Below are 20,857 nucleotides of genomic sequence, written 5' to 3'. Positions count from 1 at the left end.
GTCCATGTCACACGAGGCTTCTTAGAAGGAACCAAGGGTGTATAGCCTGGAAAAGGGGCCTGATGGGAGTCGAGGAAATGGGGTGTAATATCTGTCTTCGAGGACCTGAAGTCATGTGGATGAGGGATTACTTTTGTCTGACCTCACAGGGCAGAACTGTCAACTGGACCGGAACCAGCCTTTAACCTGTGAGTGGCCAGAGCCAGAACAGAGCAGGCCGGGGCCAGGAGTGCCGGGACACAAATAGAAGGTTCATTTCAGAGTAAGGAAAGTGTTGATGGAAGCCTCCCCTCTTAAGGAGAAGGTTTAAGGCTGCTGACGCTGGGGTCGCTTATATACATGGAAGGGATTGGGCCCCAACACAATCACTCTCTGGTCTTGGTTCAGTCCTAGTGGTTGTCATTTCTTAGAACAACACAGGGTCCTGTGGGAAGAGTCATTGTCTCGAGTCTTGAGGGGCACGATTACTCTGCCGAGTTCAGAGCCAGAGTTCTGTGATGAGAACAGGCGTACAGTACAAGGGACAGGGGTGGTGAACATGGGACGTGGGAGGAGCCAAATCCTTCAATGAACACCTGGTGCTGGTCCAAGCAGGAATAGCCTTTGCCAGAAGGTGATGTCATTCTGGGCCCAAAGGATTATGATGTCAGCTCAGGGCAGTCTGCTTGCTGGGCTTTAGCGCTGACAAACGGGCTACTTCCAAAATATTTTGACAGAATCGATGGTGAAGGAGCCAATTTGGGTTTGATGGAAAGAATTATTTCCTAACGGTGAGCGCAGCCTCAGAGGGTAGCGAGCTGTCAGCGGGTGGGAGGTTGCCCCTGCTTGGAGGTCTTCGAGCAGAAATTGGTCTGCTGTCCATTGTCAGTGTCATGTGTGGTCCCTTCTGACTCTCAAATTCTGTGATTCGTGTCTGTAGACCTCAAATTTGTTCATTTAATTGTGCCTGATACTGGGATTTCTAAGTAGCTAATTTATCTCCTTTAGAAAAATTAACCATTGAGGCAGCTAAGTGGTTTGTGGAGAGAGCCCCAGCCCTGAAGTCAGGAGGACCTGAGTTCAAATCTGGTCTCAGACACTTAACACTTTCTAGCTGTGTGACCCTGGGCAAGTCACTTAATCCCAATTGCTTCAGAAAAAAAAAGTAAACCATTTTAGGTGGCCATCTTCCTACAGCCTGCTACATAGTTGCTAGCTTTCTTAAAGGATGTGATTTTGTATCTTCTTGAAGACTAAGGGTCTTTGTCGTAAAAGTCCATCACCCACGTTGTGTTGTCATGTGATAATGCCCTCTGGGACAATCAGGGACTATTTCCCTCCCGTTGGATTGCCCCCAGAGGCTGTGCTTTCGGGATTTCTGTCTGAGTTTTGGGTTTTCCTGCGTTGTCAGTGGCAGTGGGTCAGCCCATCAGGCCGGTTCTCCAGCTGTCCTGGGGTGGCTGCCCGGGAAGCCCACCTGATTCGGGCGGGTGCCCTCGAGCACTCGGGTCCTGTCCTTTTGGGAAGTTCAGGCCTCCCATAGTGTGAGGTTCACATTTCCAGAGGCTGCAGAATTTTGTGTCTCTGTGTTCGCTCAGCTCAGAAGCTTCCCAGTCCCCACCAAAGAGCTCTTGTTTTCTCCAACAGGATTTCATTTATCCAGCAGGTTCTGACCGCTAAATGTCCCATTGTCCGTTGTCAGAAAGGCCCTGGAGATACAGAGAGCACTTGTCCTCCCGGATTTGCGGGGTTGCTGTCTCCTTAATAGAGCCTTTGAGGGAAAGGGAGAAGAAGTGGGGCCCATCTGAAACCCTAGGAACCATGGGACAGATGGACCTCCCACTCAAAATGCTTCCACTCCTCAAGTGGCAGAAAGACCCTGAGCACAGGGACCGCTGAGGCGGGAAAGTAGGAAAACCCTCCCAGTCATGGAGAGGAGGAAGGGGCAACAACTCTCGCCAGGGACGGCGTCCTGGGGGCCTGAACCAGAGGGCCAGGGAGGTCTCGAGATTCTGCCGGGCCCTGAGAAGTACAGAAATAACACCAGGGATGCTTTCAGGGAGGCCCGGAGAGACCGACAGGACCTGATGCTGAGGGAAGTGAGCAGAAGCAGGAAGTCATGGCGCACGGCAACAGCAAGACTGAGCGATGATCAGTTCTGAGGGTCCGGGCTCTTCAACAGGGAGATGATTCAGCTCCAACTGTTGAGGAATGAGTCAGCTACACCCAGAGAGGACTATGGGAACCAAGTGGGGACCACTACCCAGCATTCTCTCTCTCTCTCTCTGTCGTTTGCATTTTTGTTTTCCTTCTCAGGTTTTCTTCTTTCTAAATCCGATCTTTCTTGTACAGCAAGAGAACTCTATAAATATGTGCACATATATTGTACTTAACATATATTCTAACATATTTAACATGTATGAGACTGCCTGCCGTGGGGGGGGGGGGAAGGAGGGGAAAATTGGAACAGAAGGTTTTGCAAGGGTCAGTGCTGAAAAATCGCCCATGCAGATGCTCTGTCGATCAAAAGCTATAATAATGAAAATAATAATAAAAATTTAAAAAATAATGTCATGGAGAATCTATCAGGAAACATGCTAGGAGAAATCTGAAGAAGAACCTTCAGCTTTGGAGAGAAAGCAGGGAGGGCTTCTGGGAAGAGGCCAGACTGGAGTTGGGTTCAAAGCAAGAAGTGGCTTGAAAAAGTGGAGTCAGGGGAGTTGAGGAAAATCGATTCCAGGCTTGGAGATTGTGGGGAGGGAAGGCAGGGGATCGGGAAGGGGTCAGTGACCCAGTTCAGCTCAGTAAACATTTGTTAGGTGCCTTCTGTTTACCAGGCATCTGGGCTAAGTGCTGGGGGTCCAAAAAGTGGCAAAATATAGTCCCTGCCCTCGAGGAGCTTTTGATCTTAGACGGGGGAAGCAAGAAGCAAAGAAATATAGAGAAAGCAGGCGTTAGGCAGGAGAAAGAGGAAGAGGGGCTGGGGATGCAATGTACAGGTGGGAAAGGGAATAGGAGATGACACCGGAAAGGCTGGGTCACAGACTAAGAGGTGGGGGAGGGTGTCAGAATCATAATCACAATAATCACAGGGCGCTTCAAGCTTGCAAAGCACTTTTGATATGCACAGTCACATTGGATCCTCACAATACCCTTTGGAGATAACTGGTGTTATTATTATCCCCATTTTACAGATAAGGAAACTGAGGCAGAGGTTGGGTGGTTTGCCCAGGCTCACACAGCTGATACCTGTCTGAGGTAGGATTCAAACTCAGGCTGTCCGGTTATCTCAGAAATCATCTAGTCCCTTCCCCAGGGCCTGCTGCCTAATTCTACAGAGGAGAAACTGAGGTCTAGGGACATTGTGACCGCTCGGAATCACTGAAGGTAGTGAGTGTTAGCGCTGAAATCTGAACCCAGGTAGATGCAGAGATCCTTGAGTGTCAGAGTCTTGTTCAACTGACCCTGAGTTGCCACCAGAGGTTCTGGGGAACAATCTGACAGGAGCAAACCCGAAGGGATTTAACCAAAGCAGAGGGGTGGAAATGGAGCCTGGAGGCAGGAAGGCCAGTTAGGAGGTCACACAGGAAGGGAGAAGAGGCTGCTGCAGAGCTGAGCCCCAGGGGAGGGGCAGAGGCAGGCGGGAGCAGCTTCTGCTGCTCCTCAGAAGGCACAGTCCGACCTGATTTTATATATATATATATTTTAATTATTATTATTTTATTTATTTAGTCCGACTTGATATAAAAGAAGGGAAGGACAGAGGATGAGAAAGATACCGGCAGGGCTGGCTCAGCTGCTTTAACATGGGGAATGAGAGCAGATGAGAGAGCTGAAGCAGGAGTCCAGGCTGGCAGGCGTGACTAGGATGGGGACAGTTCTCTCCGTGCCTCTCCCTCCGCCGTGCCATCTGGGGACCTGCTGAGCATGCCATGGAAGCTTCTGTCCAGGCCACTGATAAAAAACGTTTAATGGAACAGAGCCGTGGGCAGGTCACTGAGGAAATCCGCTAGGGACCCCCCTCTAGACCCCAGCTCCTTAAACTGTGGTTCGGGATCCTATGTGGGGAGTCTCCAAACCGAATGTGGATCCCAAAATTACTGTTTATTATAGTAAATCCTTGATTTGCCCATTTGCTATAGCTGGAGTGATATGTTAAATTTCTCATGAGAAAAGGGATCATAAGTGGGGAAAGGTTAAGAAGTTCTGCTCTAGAATGACAGAAAATATTCAATATTGAATACCAAAGGCAAGAGAGAAAATTGCCAGCAACTGAATCAGCAGAAGTAGACAGCAGAAAGAAATTAGAGAAATTATCTTCTGCATGTACATTGTGCACCCTTCTCACCTCTGCCTGCTAGAAGCCCTGACTTCCATCTAGGTTCCATTGTGGACAATTCCTAGGAAGGAAGGAAGGAGGGAGGGAGGGAGGGAAGGAAGGAAGAAGGGAGGGAGGGAGGAAGAGAGGGCAGAAGAGAGGGAGAGAGGCAGGAAAGATAAATGGATCGTTGCCTGGTCTTCAATTCCTTTTTTATTTTTATTTTGGACTAGGTAAAAAAAAAAAAAAAAGTCATTCTTTGCCTCATTTCTTTTTTACTTAGCCTTGATCACTAAATAAGCTGTTGCTTCTGTCAAACTGAGACCTAGAAAAGACCTTGGCCAAAAAGACCAAGGTCATTCCCTGCATTCAGGGCCATCTCCAGTCATCCTAATCTATATCTCGTCACTGGTCCCAGATGGTTCCAGAGGAGAACGTGAGGCTGGTGACCTTGCACAGCCCTTCCTCACTCAAATTCTATTCTCCTCATGTCCCGGCCTCACCTCCCTGATGTCGAGGTCCTCTTCAAGAACAAAGAACAACGTGGGATTGGTGTTCCCATGTCTGCGTGTGACCTGAGAGGTCAAGGACATTGTTCCTCCTGTGCAGAGAAAGGGGATTTTTCATTTCCCAAGCAGCAAAATCCTCTCCAGCTGAAGAAGAGAGAGGTCCTGAGCAGCGCCCACTTTGATGTGGTCCCATGGGATCCCTCCCCACCAAGGGATTCGCCAAAGGTTATATCCATCCCGATTCAATCCTGGCTCCAGCGTTCAGTCCCCCACCACCCAAAGGAAGATTTTATTAACTGTGAGCTCCTGAAAGAAGGAAAGGATTGCTAATAAGGGATTTCCAGGCAGGTGAAAAATGAAATCCATCAGCGAGTTAGGACCATGTGAGGAGGAGTGTTTGTTCAATTTCCTCCAAAGTGCGCTTTCCTTCCCTCGGGGGTCTAATGGGCTGTTTGAATGTTCCATTTATGGGCTCCAGAGAATCCCTTGCCTCGTGTGCATTTTCTTTGACAATGACAGAAGGCCTGTCCCATTCCCAATAATCATATTATATATTGAATGTTTGCATGAAGTGGGGGTCCTTATTATTGCTGTTTGGGGGAAACCTAGACCCAAAGTGTAACTAAGCTCGATTCTGCAATCTCTCCCTGGGGAGTAAGGCTCCAGCGAAGGGGCATCGATCCAAAGAGTGGAACTGATCTGCATGGGGCCAGGCTCCGAAGATCAGGCTCGGGGTCCAGCCCAGTCTCTGGGGTATCCTAGACTACTTACCCGATTCTATGTCGGTTGTCCCGAGTAAACTATAAATTCTTTAAAATTTAAAACTGTTTTTTCTTTCCTCTTTGTATCCCCCAGGACAGTGCCTGCTAAATGATGGGAGCTTAATAAATGCTCGAGATGGGTCTTTCTTAGATTGTAAACAATCTCTCTCCCCCCACCAAAGGAGTCCATCCAACCCGTGCAAAGCTGTCTTTGAGCATTCCACCGACATTTTAGATTGAGGCTACCCAATATCCTTGGAATTAAATGACCCTTTTGGATTAAACTGTCTACATTTCCCGAACTTTCAATCTTCATCTGAAGGAAATCTGCACTATGGGACCAAACCTTCCACTCATTTTTCCATTTTGAGCATTGCCTTCAAATTTCAAGGTCATCTAGCTCAACCTCCTCATTCTACAGAGGAGATAACTGAGATCATACAAGTGGTCTCCTGGTACAGGGTGAAGAATGCTGAATTTGGAGGCAGGGAACTCTCTCTGAGACTCAGTTTCCTCATCTGTAAAGCGAAGGGGGGTACCCATGACCTCTAAGTTCCTTCCAGCCTTAAATCCTGGATTCCTACCATCCTATGACTTTGACTTTGAACACACTGACAGCAGTGGCCCTTGTCTTCTACACTCCTCCCTCCTTCAGAAAAAGAAGGGAAAAAAGGGTTTATTTTACAAGGCAATTACTCTTTCTAAAGTAGAATACAGAAAGGAAACAGCTGAGCGAGGTGTAGGAAAACCAAATATCATTTTAGTAAAATACAGACACGGACGATCAACACTGTGCTTCCGACTCAGACTGTTAGGAAATGGCCACAGGAAGTGGCCATTACAGGGAGAGAAACAGCTAGAAAAGTGGATACAAACACAGTGAGGATCAGGAAGCCAGGTCACACTGATCTCCTGGCTGGACTGCTCTTTATCCCATCCCATCCATGGTGAACAGGCAATGCTCCAGGCTCCCTGGTCCACAGAAGAAGGAAGTCCAGACCTCCCTCCCTAACCCCTCCCCAGTGACTCCACTTTGCTTATCTGAACTAATGGGGGAAATGGTTTGGATGAGTCCCTGAATAATAAGTATTCTAAAAAAAACAAAACAGCATTGCTCTTCACATGTGGGTTGTTTCAACATCTGGGAATTCATAATACCCAATAAAATAATGGGAGGGGGAGACCCAAGTACTTCTTATCTACAATTAAAAAAAAAAAAAGGTGTTCTGCTTTTCTATCCAACACTCCCCCACCCATCCCATCCCATCCCCCCAATCCTTGAAGAAAATGGGTGCATTCATTATGTAGAATCTAAAATAGAGCTGTCCCCTCGCCTCCTTCCCTCCCTCTCTTCTCTCTCTCTCTCTCTCTCTCTCTCTCTCTCTCTCTCTCTCTCTCTCTCTCTCTCTCCCTCTCCCTCTCTTCTCTTTTTTTCTGTCTCTCTCTGTCACCTCGCTGGTTCACACCTTCTTGAGGGACATTGTTAACTAGTTGAAAAAGTTCTTTCTTTTCCTGACTCCCGTTGATGTGAAGTAAATGGCGCATTTAAGAATGGCAGAAGATGGGCCCAGTGAGGAGGGGAAAGCAACACGTGGGGAGGCGCTTAGGCTGGAATTGTATTTCACTCAGAAATGATTTGATTTGGAAACACATCCCGGCTGGGTTTTTGTCTTGCTTAGTAGCACAGACCCTGGGTATTTTGACAACTGTTAAAATTATTTGGTTCCATCCTTCCTACACTAAGGGAGAATTAATTACCATAAAGTTGTTTGGTTTTTTTGGCAGCAGTCAGATGCCAGGTTTCTGATGTTTCAAATAGCCTGAGAAGTGAAGAGCGGAGGGAGAGGAGGTGGTAATGGCCCTAAATTTATCTGGACCGAAAGGGCGCCTTAGCGCCGGCGCTTCACTGGGGCGGGGGAGGGGTCCGGACGTCTCTGTCAAGTTTGAACCAATGGTTCTAGCATCTCAACAACAAAAATACCAGCTGTGGTTTCAAAGCATTGTTATTATTATTTATTGTTGTTCTACAAAAGTACTAATTGTGCACATATTAGTAATACATGTGTACATATGAAGAAATGGGGAGGTTTTAGGCTTTTTCACCGTCTCTGTTGAAGACCTGGCCCCCCGCACCCCACCCACTTCTTCTCTCGGGGTCCAGCTCTGTCTTGTCCCCTCTGGGAAGCCTCCTTCTCCCTCCTTCCCAAGTAAAAGACTCCCCCCCCTCAAGTTTCTCAAAGTGCTTTGCTTGGATCTCTCCATGACATTGTTCTTTTCCGTAATTTCATGGGCCTGGGGAGCCCCCAAACGAGGGACCCCCTTTGTGCCTCTTCTAGTCGCTCGCTCAGTTTCGGTGACTTCCCCAGCCAGTCTTTCCCAGAGCCAGAACTCGCCCAGGCCTTCTTGGCCCCAAACCTGACTCTGGCCTCGAATTCGGGTTGGTCTGTTCTACGGCAGTGTCTCGGACGTGGCTCTTGGCCTCCCAGAACCATCTCAACATCATCTTTAAACCAAAATGATCTTTGGGGTTAGGGGAGGGGAAGAGGTGGGCTCTCCATTCGCTGGAACCCCCGGCTCTGCTTCCCTCTTGTATCACAGTCCTGTCCCAGGGACGCCCATTCCCTTACCCTGGAAGATCCTTGAAAGCAGTTTGGTGACACCTCCCTCTTACATACCCAGCGCCTGCTATACAGTAGGAGCTTAATAAATGTCCCGAGAAGCCTTTCCCCACTTCTCCCCAACCCCCACCCCAGAAATTTCTTTGCATTTTATTTGAATTGTTTTGTATTTCTCCACCTGTGCTGTGTAAGCTCCTTGAGGGCGGGGACTATTCCGTCTGTCTTTGTGTCCCCGGGCTAGCACAGTGCTGGGCACGGAGGGGAGAACGGATTCTTGGTGAATTGTGACGCGTTCGTTCGTGGACTCGAAGAAGCAATTACGGGAAAGCCGCGGTGATCCGCTTCTCGTTGTTCTCTCGTACAAAAGCCGACATTGAGAAACAAGCAAAGATTACGGAAAAAGATAAAACTCGCCTGATATTGCTCCGCATCCGCCGGCTTTGGAGCCAGCGCCGGGAAGCCCAAAAGTCTCTGCGGGAGCCGGGGAACCTCCTGCCCCAGCCTCCCGCCTGACCGAAATCCTGCCTCCCTCCCGCACAAGCCCAGCCGCGAGCTCTCGGGTCTCCCACGGGGGTCTAGGTCCTGGAGTGTGGTCGGGCCCTGCGATCTAAACGTTTTCTAAAGTGCCGATAAATAGGTCTACACAGATCCGCGCTATAGCGGTAAGAATACAGAGGTCAGAGAACAGAAAGGGCTCGGAGCTGGGCCCCACAATCCGCGCGGGGAGGCGTCCTCCTGGGGCAGTTGTCTCTGGAACCCCGGCCGCGAGGCTCGGGAGAACTCTCCCCGCGGGGTTCGGGCCGGGAGACGATCTCTGTCATTGTGCTTATTTCGAACGTAGATTTGGGGTGTTCGGGCCCAGTTGGGTCTGACAGCCGGGATCCCAGGCTTGTTCTCTGATTTTGTACAAAGAGAAACGGATCCCTGACCAATGATGCCTGGAGGCTGGAAAAGGATCAGGGAAGCTCAGGGAACCTCGGTCCGCAAAGACTGGGCTCCGAGGGCGTCATGAGACCGCGGGCGCTCCCATTGGGACCAAAAAAAGTACAAAAACCCAAACCAGCCCACGTGGTCAAAAAGGTGGCGGTTCTCTGGCAGTGGGTGTTTAAAAGCAGGGTCTCGGCAGAGTCTCAAATGCTCCAGTCGAGGAGAGGGACTGAGCTCAAGTCCACAAGTGCCCCAGAACCGGGCTCGAGAGTGTGTGTGTGGGGGGGGGGTTCCCTTGTACACCAGTGGGAGTCCGCCTTGGCAGCTGAAGGCCTGGCTCCTGGTTGGGAAGAGGTGGCCCTTGGGCCCTGGATAGGAGGCACTAGCTAGGGAGCGGATCTCTGAGGGGTCTTCCCACTTAGGCGGCCCGGGGGGCCGGGAGCCCCCACTCACACCCATCACTGGGATGGCGGCGGGGCCATCACCTCCTCCGAGATTACTCAGAATTGGGGGGGAGCCCCAGAGACCAGAATAGCCCAGGTGTGACTAGAGAGTTGTGAGGGAGGCAAGTGTGTGGCCAGTGGGTCCCAGAGTTGCCCCAGGCGGGTCCCAGAGTCACCCCAGGCCGGCTGGAAAGGAGGATCCTCAGCCATCCAGAGGAATAATGGCTGCCCTTTTGGGGCCCTTTTCCATCTGCAGAAAAGTTGCTGTTTTTCTATGTCCCTTAAGCCTCACAACAATCCTGTGAGGGAGGGGCTTTGGCCCTGTGGTCCCTCTGGGACAAACCGAGGCTCAGAGAGGTCTGTGACTTGCCCAGCTTTGCTCAGCTGGTAAGAACCAGGGGCAGACAATGTGTCCCCGCCAGGACGGAGCCCCTCAGCCACCTGGCTCCGGCCCTGACCCACACAGGCAGGCCGTCCGTGGGATCCCTCCTTCCCGTGACCCGCTTCCAGACTAAAAACAGCAGGCCCCGAGTGCCCTGGGCCCAGCAGCGGGCGGCCTGGGCTGCTGCATCTCTGAGGGAACACGGGAACGCCTTATTAGGATGGTTTCAAAGGGAAACGGCCTCTCTCTAGTCCTACCCTACTGTTTTCCACTCATCCAAGGCTGTTGTGGGGAGCAAAGCAGACTGGGTGAGAGCCCGCCCTCTGTAACCAGGAAAGGGAGGAAGCCAATTCCAAGCCTGGCCAGGTTTTGGGCCCTGAAGGGCGAGGTGAATTTTCCCTCGGAATGGAGGTGCAGGGCTACAGAGAGAATGAATGAAGAGGGCAGAGTTCTGTGAGATGAAGAGGGAGAGGGCAAGGAGTTTGGAACCTCAGTGTCCTCATCTGTAAAAGGTAAGGGTTTAGACTGGATGCCTGTAAGAAATCTTTGACCAGAAGAGAAGTTATAAACCTCAGTTTTCTTATCTGTAAAATGGGGGAAGGTTCTTTAACTTAAAAGAAGAAAATGGAAAATGGAAAATAAGGGTGATACCATTAATATGTTCTCATTTCTTAAAGTGGAAAGTGACATAAACTAATTGGGGTTGGGGAGAAAAGGAGAGAGAGAGAGAGACAGAGGGAGAGAGAGAGAGAGAGAGAAGGAGGAGAGAAGGGAAAGGAAGAAAGGCAGGGAGGAAAGAAAGGAGTGAGAAAGACAGACAGAGACAGAGAGAGACAGAGACAGAGAGAGACAGAGAGAAAGGGGAGGGAGGAAAGAAGGCAGAGAGAAAGAGAGGGAATTGGATTCTGAGGAAGCCTTGCTCAGCTGGTCCTGAACTGCTCCAGAGCGTGGAAGAGAAGTGGCCAAAGAACGTTCCCTAATATCAACGATGACCATCCATCCCTCCTCTGGCCATTGCTGATGGATCTTGACCAATATGGAGAAATGGCAGCTACTTGCCATGAAAGGCTGTTGGGAAGAAATTTCAAAGTTTCTTTGAAGAAATAAAAAAAGTAGAAATTTTCTTTGAACTCTGTGGCTATTCTTGTGGTGGGGGGGGGGGGGGGGGGGGGGGAGAGCCTACCAAAAATGAACAATAGCATAGCAAAATGACAGAAGAACATTTCATAAAATCTCTTCTCGTTAGCTTAGCATTTCAGGCCCTCCCACCACCTAGCTCTAGTCTGATTTCCCCTCACTCCCTTCCACTGACAGAACCCCAGCCAAACTCGGCTTCTTACTGTTCTGGATCTCATCTAGCTCATCTCCTACCTCCTTTCATTGCCACGGGTTGTTCCCTATGCCTGGGACACCAGCTCCCCACTCCTCTGCCAGTTTAACCTCTCTCAGGAGCAAGGCTCTTTCCCTTTCTAGGTTTCAGTTTTTTCCTCTGTGAAGCGAGGGGTTTAGTCCAGGTGGTCTCAATTTTCTCCTCCCCACACTAACATGTTATGATCTTCCTGCCAGGTCGGTTCACTGCACCTCCTTTGGGAAGCCTTCCCTGTTTTTCCCTCCATACTCCCTGCCCCTCAGATGTTGACAGATTACTCTGCCTCCCTCGAACCTTCCCGGGAATCAGGTCTCTGCTTACATATTATATCCCCTTCCCCCAGGGAAAGGATATGTTCCATGAAGCAAGGGACCATTGGTTTCCATCTGGTATTCCTAACACCTAACGGTGTCTCACTCAGAGTGGGCACTTAATATTTGCTCAACAGAATTGAGTTAAATTGAATTCTAAGAACACAATTTTAATGGTTTTCGAGTTTTCATTAAAATTCCATGCATCCAACCGCTCTGTCTTAATTTCTGCAAAGCTGTTTTCAATCTTCCCATTATCATTCAAGGAAGTCGGGGTAGATCCTGCTTTGGGATTCATTCCTCACCTCCTTCCTCCTGGCTCTGCCCACTCAGATCCACTGGCTTTCCGTTAATAGGGGGTAGAAGAATGGCCCAGAGAGCAATTCTGCCAGTGATCTGGGCAAGTCACTTTCCCAAAGCGGAGCCTTAGTTTCCTTACCCATCAAACGATGGTGACCTCTAAGGCCCCTTTGACTTCTATCGATCTATGAATTCTGAAAACGAAGTGCACCTAAAGAGCCTCCTAAAAATTCTTCCCAAAGTTTCAAGGGGAAATAAGGATGACACCGGGCAGTCAGGCCCTTAGAAATAGACAAAGATGGAGGATTCATCCCCCCTACTTTCTCCAAAATGAGCAAAAACTAAGGTTCTAGTCCGCTAAGGATATGTGTTCTACTTGGTCAAGAAGACAAACGTGATGCTGGCTGGGACTCCCCCCCACCCCTACATTCCCCCCTGGAGCATGGGGTGCACCCAGGAGAACAGATAAATGTCTGTCCCCGATATCCATCCTTAGGATCTGGTCAGCAGCCCAATGGCCAGTTATGGCTGGTCTATGCTGTGGCAGTTATGGGACTTGGCCCTCGACGCCATTTTGGTGACGCTTTCAAAACTGATCTATTCTTGGGGAGAGGGGGGATGACCGGAACAAAACAGGTCGGCTAGAATGGAACTGGCTTTGGGGAAGGGCAGGGCAGGGGGATGGCTGTTGAGTGGGATCACACCGTGGATAAGGAGCAAGCTGAGGATGGAAGGCAGATGCTGCAATGGGTGCACAATGTCTCCTTCACCCTCCAGTCCTGATCAAAGTCTTCACGATGCTTTGCGATCATGACTAAGTAGAGAGGGCCACAAAGCAGGGCACCCAAGGAACCTATAAAATGGGAAAACGAGAATGGGATTAGAAGCTTCGGGGGAGCGCTCTGTGGGACAGAGAAACATACTGGAGGAGCCCGCCGAGGGGCTCCGAGTTCTCAGCCGTTACTGGGACACAGTAGGGAACGTCCGCTGGAGTGGAGGGGGAAACGGATCCGAAATCGGGAGCCTCGCTTCTCTGCCAGCAATCCCTGGGCTACGGGGCCCTCCGGGGTCTCACACAGTGGTTTCGATCGTTTCAATGACTTCCAGGTCGGACTGAGATGGGGACAGGAGGGTGCATTCGTCCGGCTCCCAGCTGCTCTCGGGGCTGTAATCTTCCTCGGAACTCAGCTCCGCTCCTTCCTCCGTGTCCTCGTCGCAGGACTCCATGTAGTGAGCCCCGATGGCGTTGATCCCCGAGTCCTCGGAGCTCGAAGGAGAAGAGCAGTGGTTAATTTTTGGTGTATTGCTCTCTTTTGAAATTAAGGCATCGTGTGCAGAGACCTCCTCGGGGCTGGCGGGGTGGGGATGGGCCGGGGGCTGCTTCTGCACGTAGCACATCTTCCCATTGATGCACTTGACCTGATAGCTGTCGATGAAGAGGTCGGAAATCGTGCAGAACCTCGGCGAGTCCCGGGGCAGGGGAGGTCGGAAGACGGATGCGAATTTCAAGAAGTGTTCCATGAGGGAGACTGAGATCTGGATGGTGTTGGTGGGCTCTCGGGGTTTGGCGGGAATCTCCGTGCTCGGAAGCTGTTCTACGGGGGTCATGGGCTGGTAGACGTATTTACCTGTGGAAAACACACACACACACACACACACACACAAAACACCACACAACACACACATACACAAAACACAACACAAAAAAACAGGTGAGAAGACCAAAAAAACCAAACTTGCTCTGACAATTATTTCAGGAAAAGCATCGCCAGTCAAATATTGTCATGTGAAATGACTACAACTTTGTTTAAAAAAATATATACTAGGCAAAAATGTTTTAATATAATAACAGTAGGCAGCAATGTTCATTTAAGAAATCCAACACTTTATAGAGCTTAGCTCAGTCTCTTTTTAAAGCCGTACTATCAAATCGGAAGCCATGTGGAGCGGTGGGGAAGCATGTTGAGTTTGGAGACAAAGAACTTACATTCAAAACCTGTCTCTGGTGCTTCACTTGTCTGTGTGACCTTGGACCAGCCACTTTTGTTTTTTTCTCAGCCTCAGTTTCCTAATCTGTAAAATGTGAGCATTGATGACTTCCAAGGTAGTCAAAGAGCTCCACAGCTATGACCCAGTAGTCCCACGCCTCTGCTTTGGAAAGAGCCAACTCGCCTTAGGGAGCATCAGTGACATTGATGCATCCAATGTAATCAATTTGAATGCAGTTCAATCTATTCATGTGCTAAATATGTTACTTTCTTCTCTTCTGTCCTATAGTCTTTAGAGGCTATTTACTAAGCACCTACTATGTGCCATATCCCATGTTAGATACCCAAGATGCAAAGTCAGAAATGAAACAGGTTCAGCTCAAAGGAGTTTGTATTCTCTCACAGAGAAACAGGTATGAATGTGGGTATTTGCAAGATAAATGGAGGGGAAGTGGAGTCAGAGCATTCATAGAGCTTGGGAAAGTTTCGGGTACAAGGTGGCCCAATAACTAAGCTTTGAAGGGAGGCCCCGAATCACAATTGCAAATCCATCTTTATTTTTTTAATTTCCCCCATCCCAAATTAGAGTAGAACTAGTCACAACTCAACTGCTTTATCATAATCTTTTCAGTTTTAGTCCAATAAAAAACACTTTGGTCATTTTTTCATAACTTAAAAAATGGACAGGAAAGTTTACTATATTATGTCTTTTTAAAAAAATCCCAGGTTCATAGTGTGTCAGAGCTATACACTAAATAAATAAATAAATGGAGAGGTAAATAAATAGATAAATGAATGGATGGATGGATGGATGTTTTTTAAGACCTTAGCGTCTCATCCAATCAAATAAATTGATCAAACTGAGGCCCAGAGAGATGCTGCAGCGTGGCCTGGGTGATCCAGCTCAATAAGTGCTGAAGCTGAGATTTGAATGCAGACCCTGTCTTTCCAAATAGGGAATTATTTTGTCACTTATTTTTATCACTTCCTCACAGATTCCTCCAAAGCTCAGCTTAAGGGCTGCCTCATACAAGAAAAGGGGCTTTCCAGAACTCCTCCTCCTCCACCATCACCCCCAGCTGCTACTGCTCTTTATTCCCAAACAATTGTTTTCTATTTGCTATATATATCTTTTATAAATAGTTATTGGTGTACTTTTCATTTCCCCCATAGAAGGTAAACTTGAGTCAATGGACAACACTTGTGTTATCTCTGTCTTTCCATCACCTGGGACAGCGCCCAGAACATAGCAGGTACTCATGCGTGGTCCAATACCTATCACATCCCCAAATTATGGAGCAGAATCAGGAAAAAAAAATCTCACAAATACTGCAAGTGAAGCAGGATTTCCTCCCCACTTTCCAACCAAGAAGAAGAAATTCCTGCTGAGCTCTAGAATTATAGAATTGGAAAGAAGCTGAGAAGTCATGTCGTCCAACCTCTCCCTCAATGCACAATTCCCCTACAACATCCCCAGTTGCAAGTCATGTACTTGCTACCAAATCACTCCCTCACTCCACAAGGCTCCTTGTTGCGACCATTCCCAGCTAGAAAGTACTTACTAAAATTCAGCAGAGACCTGCCTCCCTTTCTCCCACTTGAGTTTCAGCTTCCTAGATCCAATCCATGATTCCCCATTTTCTGAAACTTTACACCAAAAGTTTTGCTAACTTTTACTGGAAAAAATTTGTTCATCTTCCACCCAAGCTGACTTCCGCTCTGTTGCCCAGAGTTCCATGGAATAAGTCTGACTCTCCTTCCACATGACATCACTTCAAATATTTAGCCAAAGCCACCATGACCCTGGAGATCTTTCTCTTCCCCAAACTAAACACCCCCAAATTGCTTTAATGTTCCCAATATAGGATATGGATTCCCAAACCTTAATCATCCTAATTGACCAATTCATGAATGCATTTCAGTACACACATATCCTTCTTCCGGGATGGCACCCCCAGACAGAACTCACACATATGCTAGTGGGGGCTTAACCACATCAATCCCACAAGAGGGCTGCCTCTTTTAGTCTGGAAATGATTCCTCCATTAATACAACCCAACCTGGAAACCGAGGGCCAATGCCCATCAATTAAGGAATAGCTGAATAAGTTATGGTAGATTATGGTGATGGAATACTATTGTGCTGTAAGAATGATGTATACACTGGCAAAGTGAAGTGAGCAGAACCAAGAGAACCACTTATACAATAACAGTAATAGCATAAAGATAATCAACTTTGAAGATAGTAACTCTAATGAACACAATGACATTGTGTGACGATGACACAATAATTCTAGAGAAAATATGCTATCCACCTCCAGATAAAGAGCTCATAGATTCAAAGGACCATATTAAAACTCTTCTTCTTCTTCTTCTTCTTCTTCTTCTTCTTCTTCTTCTTCTTCTTCTTCTTCTTCTTCTTCTTCTCCTTCTCCTTCTAACCCTCCTCCTCCTCCTCTTCTTCTTCTTCTTCTTCCTCTTCTTCTTCCTCTTCTTCTTCTTTTTCCTCCTCCTCCTTCTCCTCTTCCTTCTTCTTTCTCCTTTCTTTCTTTTTCTCCTCTTTTCTTTTTTTTTTGGAGGGAGGGCAGACTATGACTAATGAGGGAAATTGTTTTGCTTAAACGAGAAATATTTGTAATGGGATTGGTTTTTCTTGCCTTCTCATTGACTATGGGAGGGGGAGAATTCTGAAATTAAAATAAAATAGAATGGAAAAATACTGTTTAAGATAACATCAGAACCATATCCAACTTTTATTCTGAGTTCACATTCTGAGAAAATCTCTAAATCTTTGTCATGTGAATAACTTCTATCAATCCCTTCCCATCGCTTTTGAAATTGGCTTTTTTTTTTTAACATAAGTGCAGAACTTTATTTAACGTTAGTCCTCTTAAATTTCATCTTGTTTGACCTGGTCCATCTTTGCTTACCAAACCTTTTTGTCTCCTGATTTTGTCCTTCAGAAAATTAGCTTTGCTTCTCACCTCAGCAATACCTCAAATTTTGATAAGCTGTGAATCTATTTCAAGAATTGCTATTCTAATCATAGAATCACAGAATCATCAGGGCTGGAAGAGACCTCAGATACCCTCTAGTTTGGGGATTCTTAACCTGGGGTCTGTGCTTTACTTAATTTCAGTGCCTTTGTTCTAAGACTGCCCTTGATTTATTCTGTATTTAGCTTGTTTGTACCTGGTTATTAGCATGTGGTTTTCCCTATTACTGGATTATGAGCTCTCTGAGAGGATGGACTGGGTTTTTGCCTTTTGTTTGTATCCTCAGTGCTTTTGTCACATATAATAGATGCTGAATTTATTCTCGTTGGCAGATTGACCGATTGATTTTAATATTTTACTCACTGTTTTCAAGATATCATTGGTTTTCTCTGTAGTCCCCTATATTTTACACATTTAAAACCCTGATTCTCTGAAGGGCTTCATCAGAATGAATGGATGATCCAGGACCCAAACAGGTTAAGAATCCACACTTGCAAAAATATTCTGACCCAACCCTTACCTGGACAAAAATCCCTTTTACTGCATATCTGTCAATGCTCATTCAATCTCTGCTTGATGCTCTTAACAATCAAAGAACACAGAACACCCCCCCCCAAAAAAAAGCTGCCTATCTTTCTCACTTTGGGATAGCTTTATTCTGCGGGGTAGATTTTCCCAACTAAATGTCTTCTTTCTCCAAGTTTCAGGCTTTAGCCTCATATTAAGCCATCTTGCCAATTTTTACTCTGTAATTTTTAAAAAAGGTATATCCATCTTCATTACATTTAAAAAGTTCATTGATATTTTTGGCATTGGGAGCTGGACAAGATCTCAGACGTCAGCTCCCTCGTTTTCTAGGAGGAAGCAGAGGTTCAGCCATTTGCCTAGAGATTTGCCTAGAGACACTGGAGGAAGAACAGAGCTGGGATCAGATCCAAGATCTGTGTTTCTACTGGGCCACATTGCCCAAAATCCTACGATATCATCAACAAAGAGATTACTTTTCCTTGACATTTCAAGAATTTTCCTGTGGGGACTTTTGTTCCAAGTAACCTCATTTCCTAAATCAGGATGAATTTAAGGGGGGTGAAGCAATGAAATCCTAATATAATCAAATTTGTGGCCAGGTAAAGAAAGCAGCATTTATCAAGCACTTCTTATCTATCGGGCAGGGGCAGTTAGGTGGTACATAGTGCATAGAGTACTGAACTTGGAGGCAAGAAGACTCATATTCCTAAGTTCAAATATGGCTGCAGACTTTTACTGGCTCTGGGACATTGGGCAAGTCACTTAACTCTTTTTACCTCTGTTTCTTCACCTGTAAAGTGATATGGAGCAAGAAATAGCAACACTCCGGTATCTTTGCCAAGAAAACCCCAAATGGCATCATGAAGAATTGGACATGACTGAAATGACAACACCAAAAACCATCATCCACCAGGCACAGTGCTAAGGGCTGGTGACTTCTCAAAATCTTCTCAAAGTATCTTATATTTGAACAGGGGCAGGGAGGAGTTCCACCTGAATGGTCCTGAGCTCTGCCTTCTAGGAGTTCCATCAATACAAAGGGGACTTCAGAGTCCCTCGAGTCCAACTTCAATCTGAATCTTTAATAGCTTCTATAAACATCTTCAATGAGGACAGACTTCTCCAGGAACAAGAAACCAGTCACTTCGTTTTTCGATGGCTCCAATAGCGAGAAAATTTTCCCTTAAGGTGAGTCGAAATTTACTTCTATCCATTCATCCTAAATTTTGCCCTCTGGCAGAACAAATATAATCCTTCTTTCCTATGACAACCCTTCAGGTATTTTAAGACAGTAATTATCCCTCCCTCTCCAAGTCTTCTCTATTTCAAGGAATAAATCAGTTTAACTTTTTTCTTTATCCTGTGTCAATTTAATGAAATATTACCTGTTGAGAACAATGGACCAAAGATATCGCAAAGGCTGGAAGGACGTTTGGTCCAAGCCCCCCATTTTACATACAAGGAAATAGAAACACAGAATCAGAAAGTGATTTTCTGAAAGTGACAGAATTATAAAGTTCAAGAGACCTCAGAAGTCATGTCATTCTATTCCTCATTTTACAGCTAAGGAAACTGAGATACACAGGATTTAAGTCACTTGTCCAGGGTCATGTGGGAAGTACAGGGCAGGATTCAAACCTGGTTCATAGGGTCCCAGCTTTGGAGCTGAAAGGAATCTCAGGGACCAACTAGTCCAACTCATTGACTTTCCCACAGAAGGGAAGGCCCACAATCACATTGGGAATAAAACATCAGTCAGGTTTTTAACTCAGAGCCAGTGCTCTTTCCACTATACCACACTGCTTGTCAATATGGGATGGGGGAAACAGAGCTGAGAGCCTGAAAATGGCTTGAGTCCCATCTCTACCTAACTAATCAAAAGACAGACAAGTTCCAAGCTCTCAGAGCTCCAGTTTTTTATTTGTAACTGGAGCAAGAATCCCACCGTCTCTGCCAGGATTTTTATGTGTTAGAGATAATCTTGTAAACTGGGAGCTATTATTACATACTCTAAAAATGCCTCCCTTTCCCACCCACCCAAATGACAAAAGGGGGACTGAGAGGTCCTGGTTTCTGTCCTGAACTTGGTTTTACTTGTTGGCGAGGTCAGTGGGTGATGGGGCTCTTACTGGTTACTCTCGCCAGCAGGCAGAGTTTCCGTTGGGCAGGTTTTCACCAGAACCCTGATTTAGCACATGTCTGACTCAGCACACCAAGCACATGGTCTGCTCTTTCATTCTGTCCAGGTGTCTTCCTGGCTGTCCTGCCTTCACACAATGGGTTTACAGAGAACCTGCTCCTAGAGCTTTGACCCAAGCTGGCCTGGGGGCAGCAAGCACAGGCTTTCTCCATTACTCCCGGGTACTCCAAGGGACGGGTACCGACCTCTGAGCTGAACCTTCCTCTTAAATAATCAGTCCATTGGCAAGCATTTGTTGTGTATCAGGTGTTGTGATAGGCACTGGGGACACAGAGACAAAAATGAACCGGTGTCTGCCCTCGAGGAGTTTACATTCAACTTGGACACTTATGATACATTAAATTATATAAAATAAATTGGTAACGAGTATTTATTAAGTGCTTCCCATATGCCAGACATTGTGCTAAGTACAGGGAATATTAATACAAGAAAAAAGAAAGACAGTTTCTTGCCCTTGCACAAAAGAAAGCTGCTTTTAAAAGGGGGAAGGGGATAGGAGGGTGCAGAGTGAGGTACTCAGGAGACTTGAGAGGAACTCACCAATGGGGTGAGGTTGTGATGAACTAGCAACTTGAATATGGGGCATTATATATGACTTGACAATGAGGCTGAACTTTGTCAAAAACCAGGAACTCTAGCAAGAAGAAATGAGGAGAACAAGTAGCGTTTCAGTCCTGGGAACAAACTAGGCAAAAGAATGGAAGAAAGCAACTAGGGAAGAGGAACAAATATTCAGACTTTCTAAGGCACCATGCCATGGCAGAAAGCACCTTTGCTTTGAGCTAATTGTTTCGAGTGGCTAACTATTCAAGCAGAAGTTCCTAATCTTCCTAATAGTCTGGGGTAGTCAATGTACCCTTCTCAGAATCATGTTTCAAATGAGCCCAATAAAGTTTATTGTTCAATCCTGTCTGATTCTTTGTGACCCCGTTTGGGTCTAGCCAAGATGTTGGAGTGGTTTGTCATTTTTTTCTCCAGCTCATTTGACATTTGAAGAAACTGAGGCAAAAGAGGTTAAGTGACTTGCACTGAGACCAGATTTGGATTCGGGTCTTTCTGAGAAGAATCAGACATGATTGAAACAAATGAACAGTAGCTAAGCCAGAGCTCAATGAAGTTCCTAAACTATCTTCCCACCTCCATCAAACAATGAAATCGACAGCTGTCCAATGAGGTTGAAAACACCAGAATCGGTACTCCTCATGTCTTTCCAAAAGATGCTGCACTTC

General features: G+C 46.8%; 1 protein-coding gene across 1 annotated transcript in view; it reads right to left on the bottom strand.

Moving 5' to 3' along the window:
• Positions 1 to 11,088: 11,088 nt before the first annotated feature.
• Positions 11,089 to 20,857, bottom strand: part of C4H3orf70 (chromosome 4 C3orf70 homolog) — a 50,920-nt gene continuing 41,151 nt past the window's right edge. The window contains exon 2 of the mRNA XM_031968079.1: positions 11,089 to 13,545. Within this exon, the coding sequence (XP_031823939.1) occupies positions 12,989 to 13,545 (557 nt within the window). The 3' untranslated portion in view covers positions 11,089 to 12,988. The remainder of the gene's footprint in view (positions 13,546 to 20,857) is intronic.

Source organism: Sarcophilus harrisii, chromosome 4 (genome assembly GCF_902635505.1).
Source record: "Sarcophilus harrisii chromosome 4, mSarHar1.11, whole genome shotgun sequence".
NCBI classification, from domain to species: Eukaryota; Metazoa; Chordata; class Mammalia; order Dasyuromorphia; family Dasyuridae; genus Sarcophilus; species Sarcophilus harrisii.
Note: the sequence above shows the minus strand (reverse complement) of the source record. Positions and strands in the feature narration are given on the sequence as shown.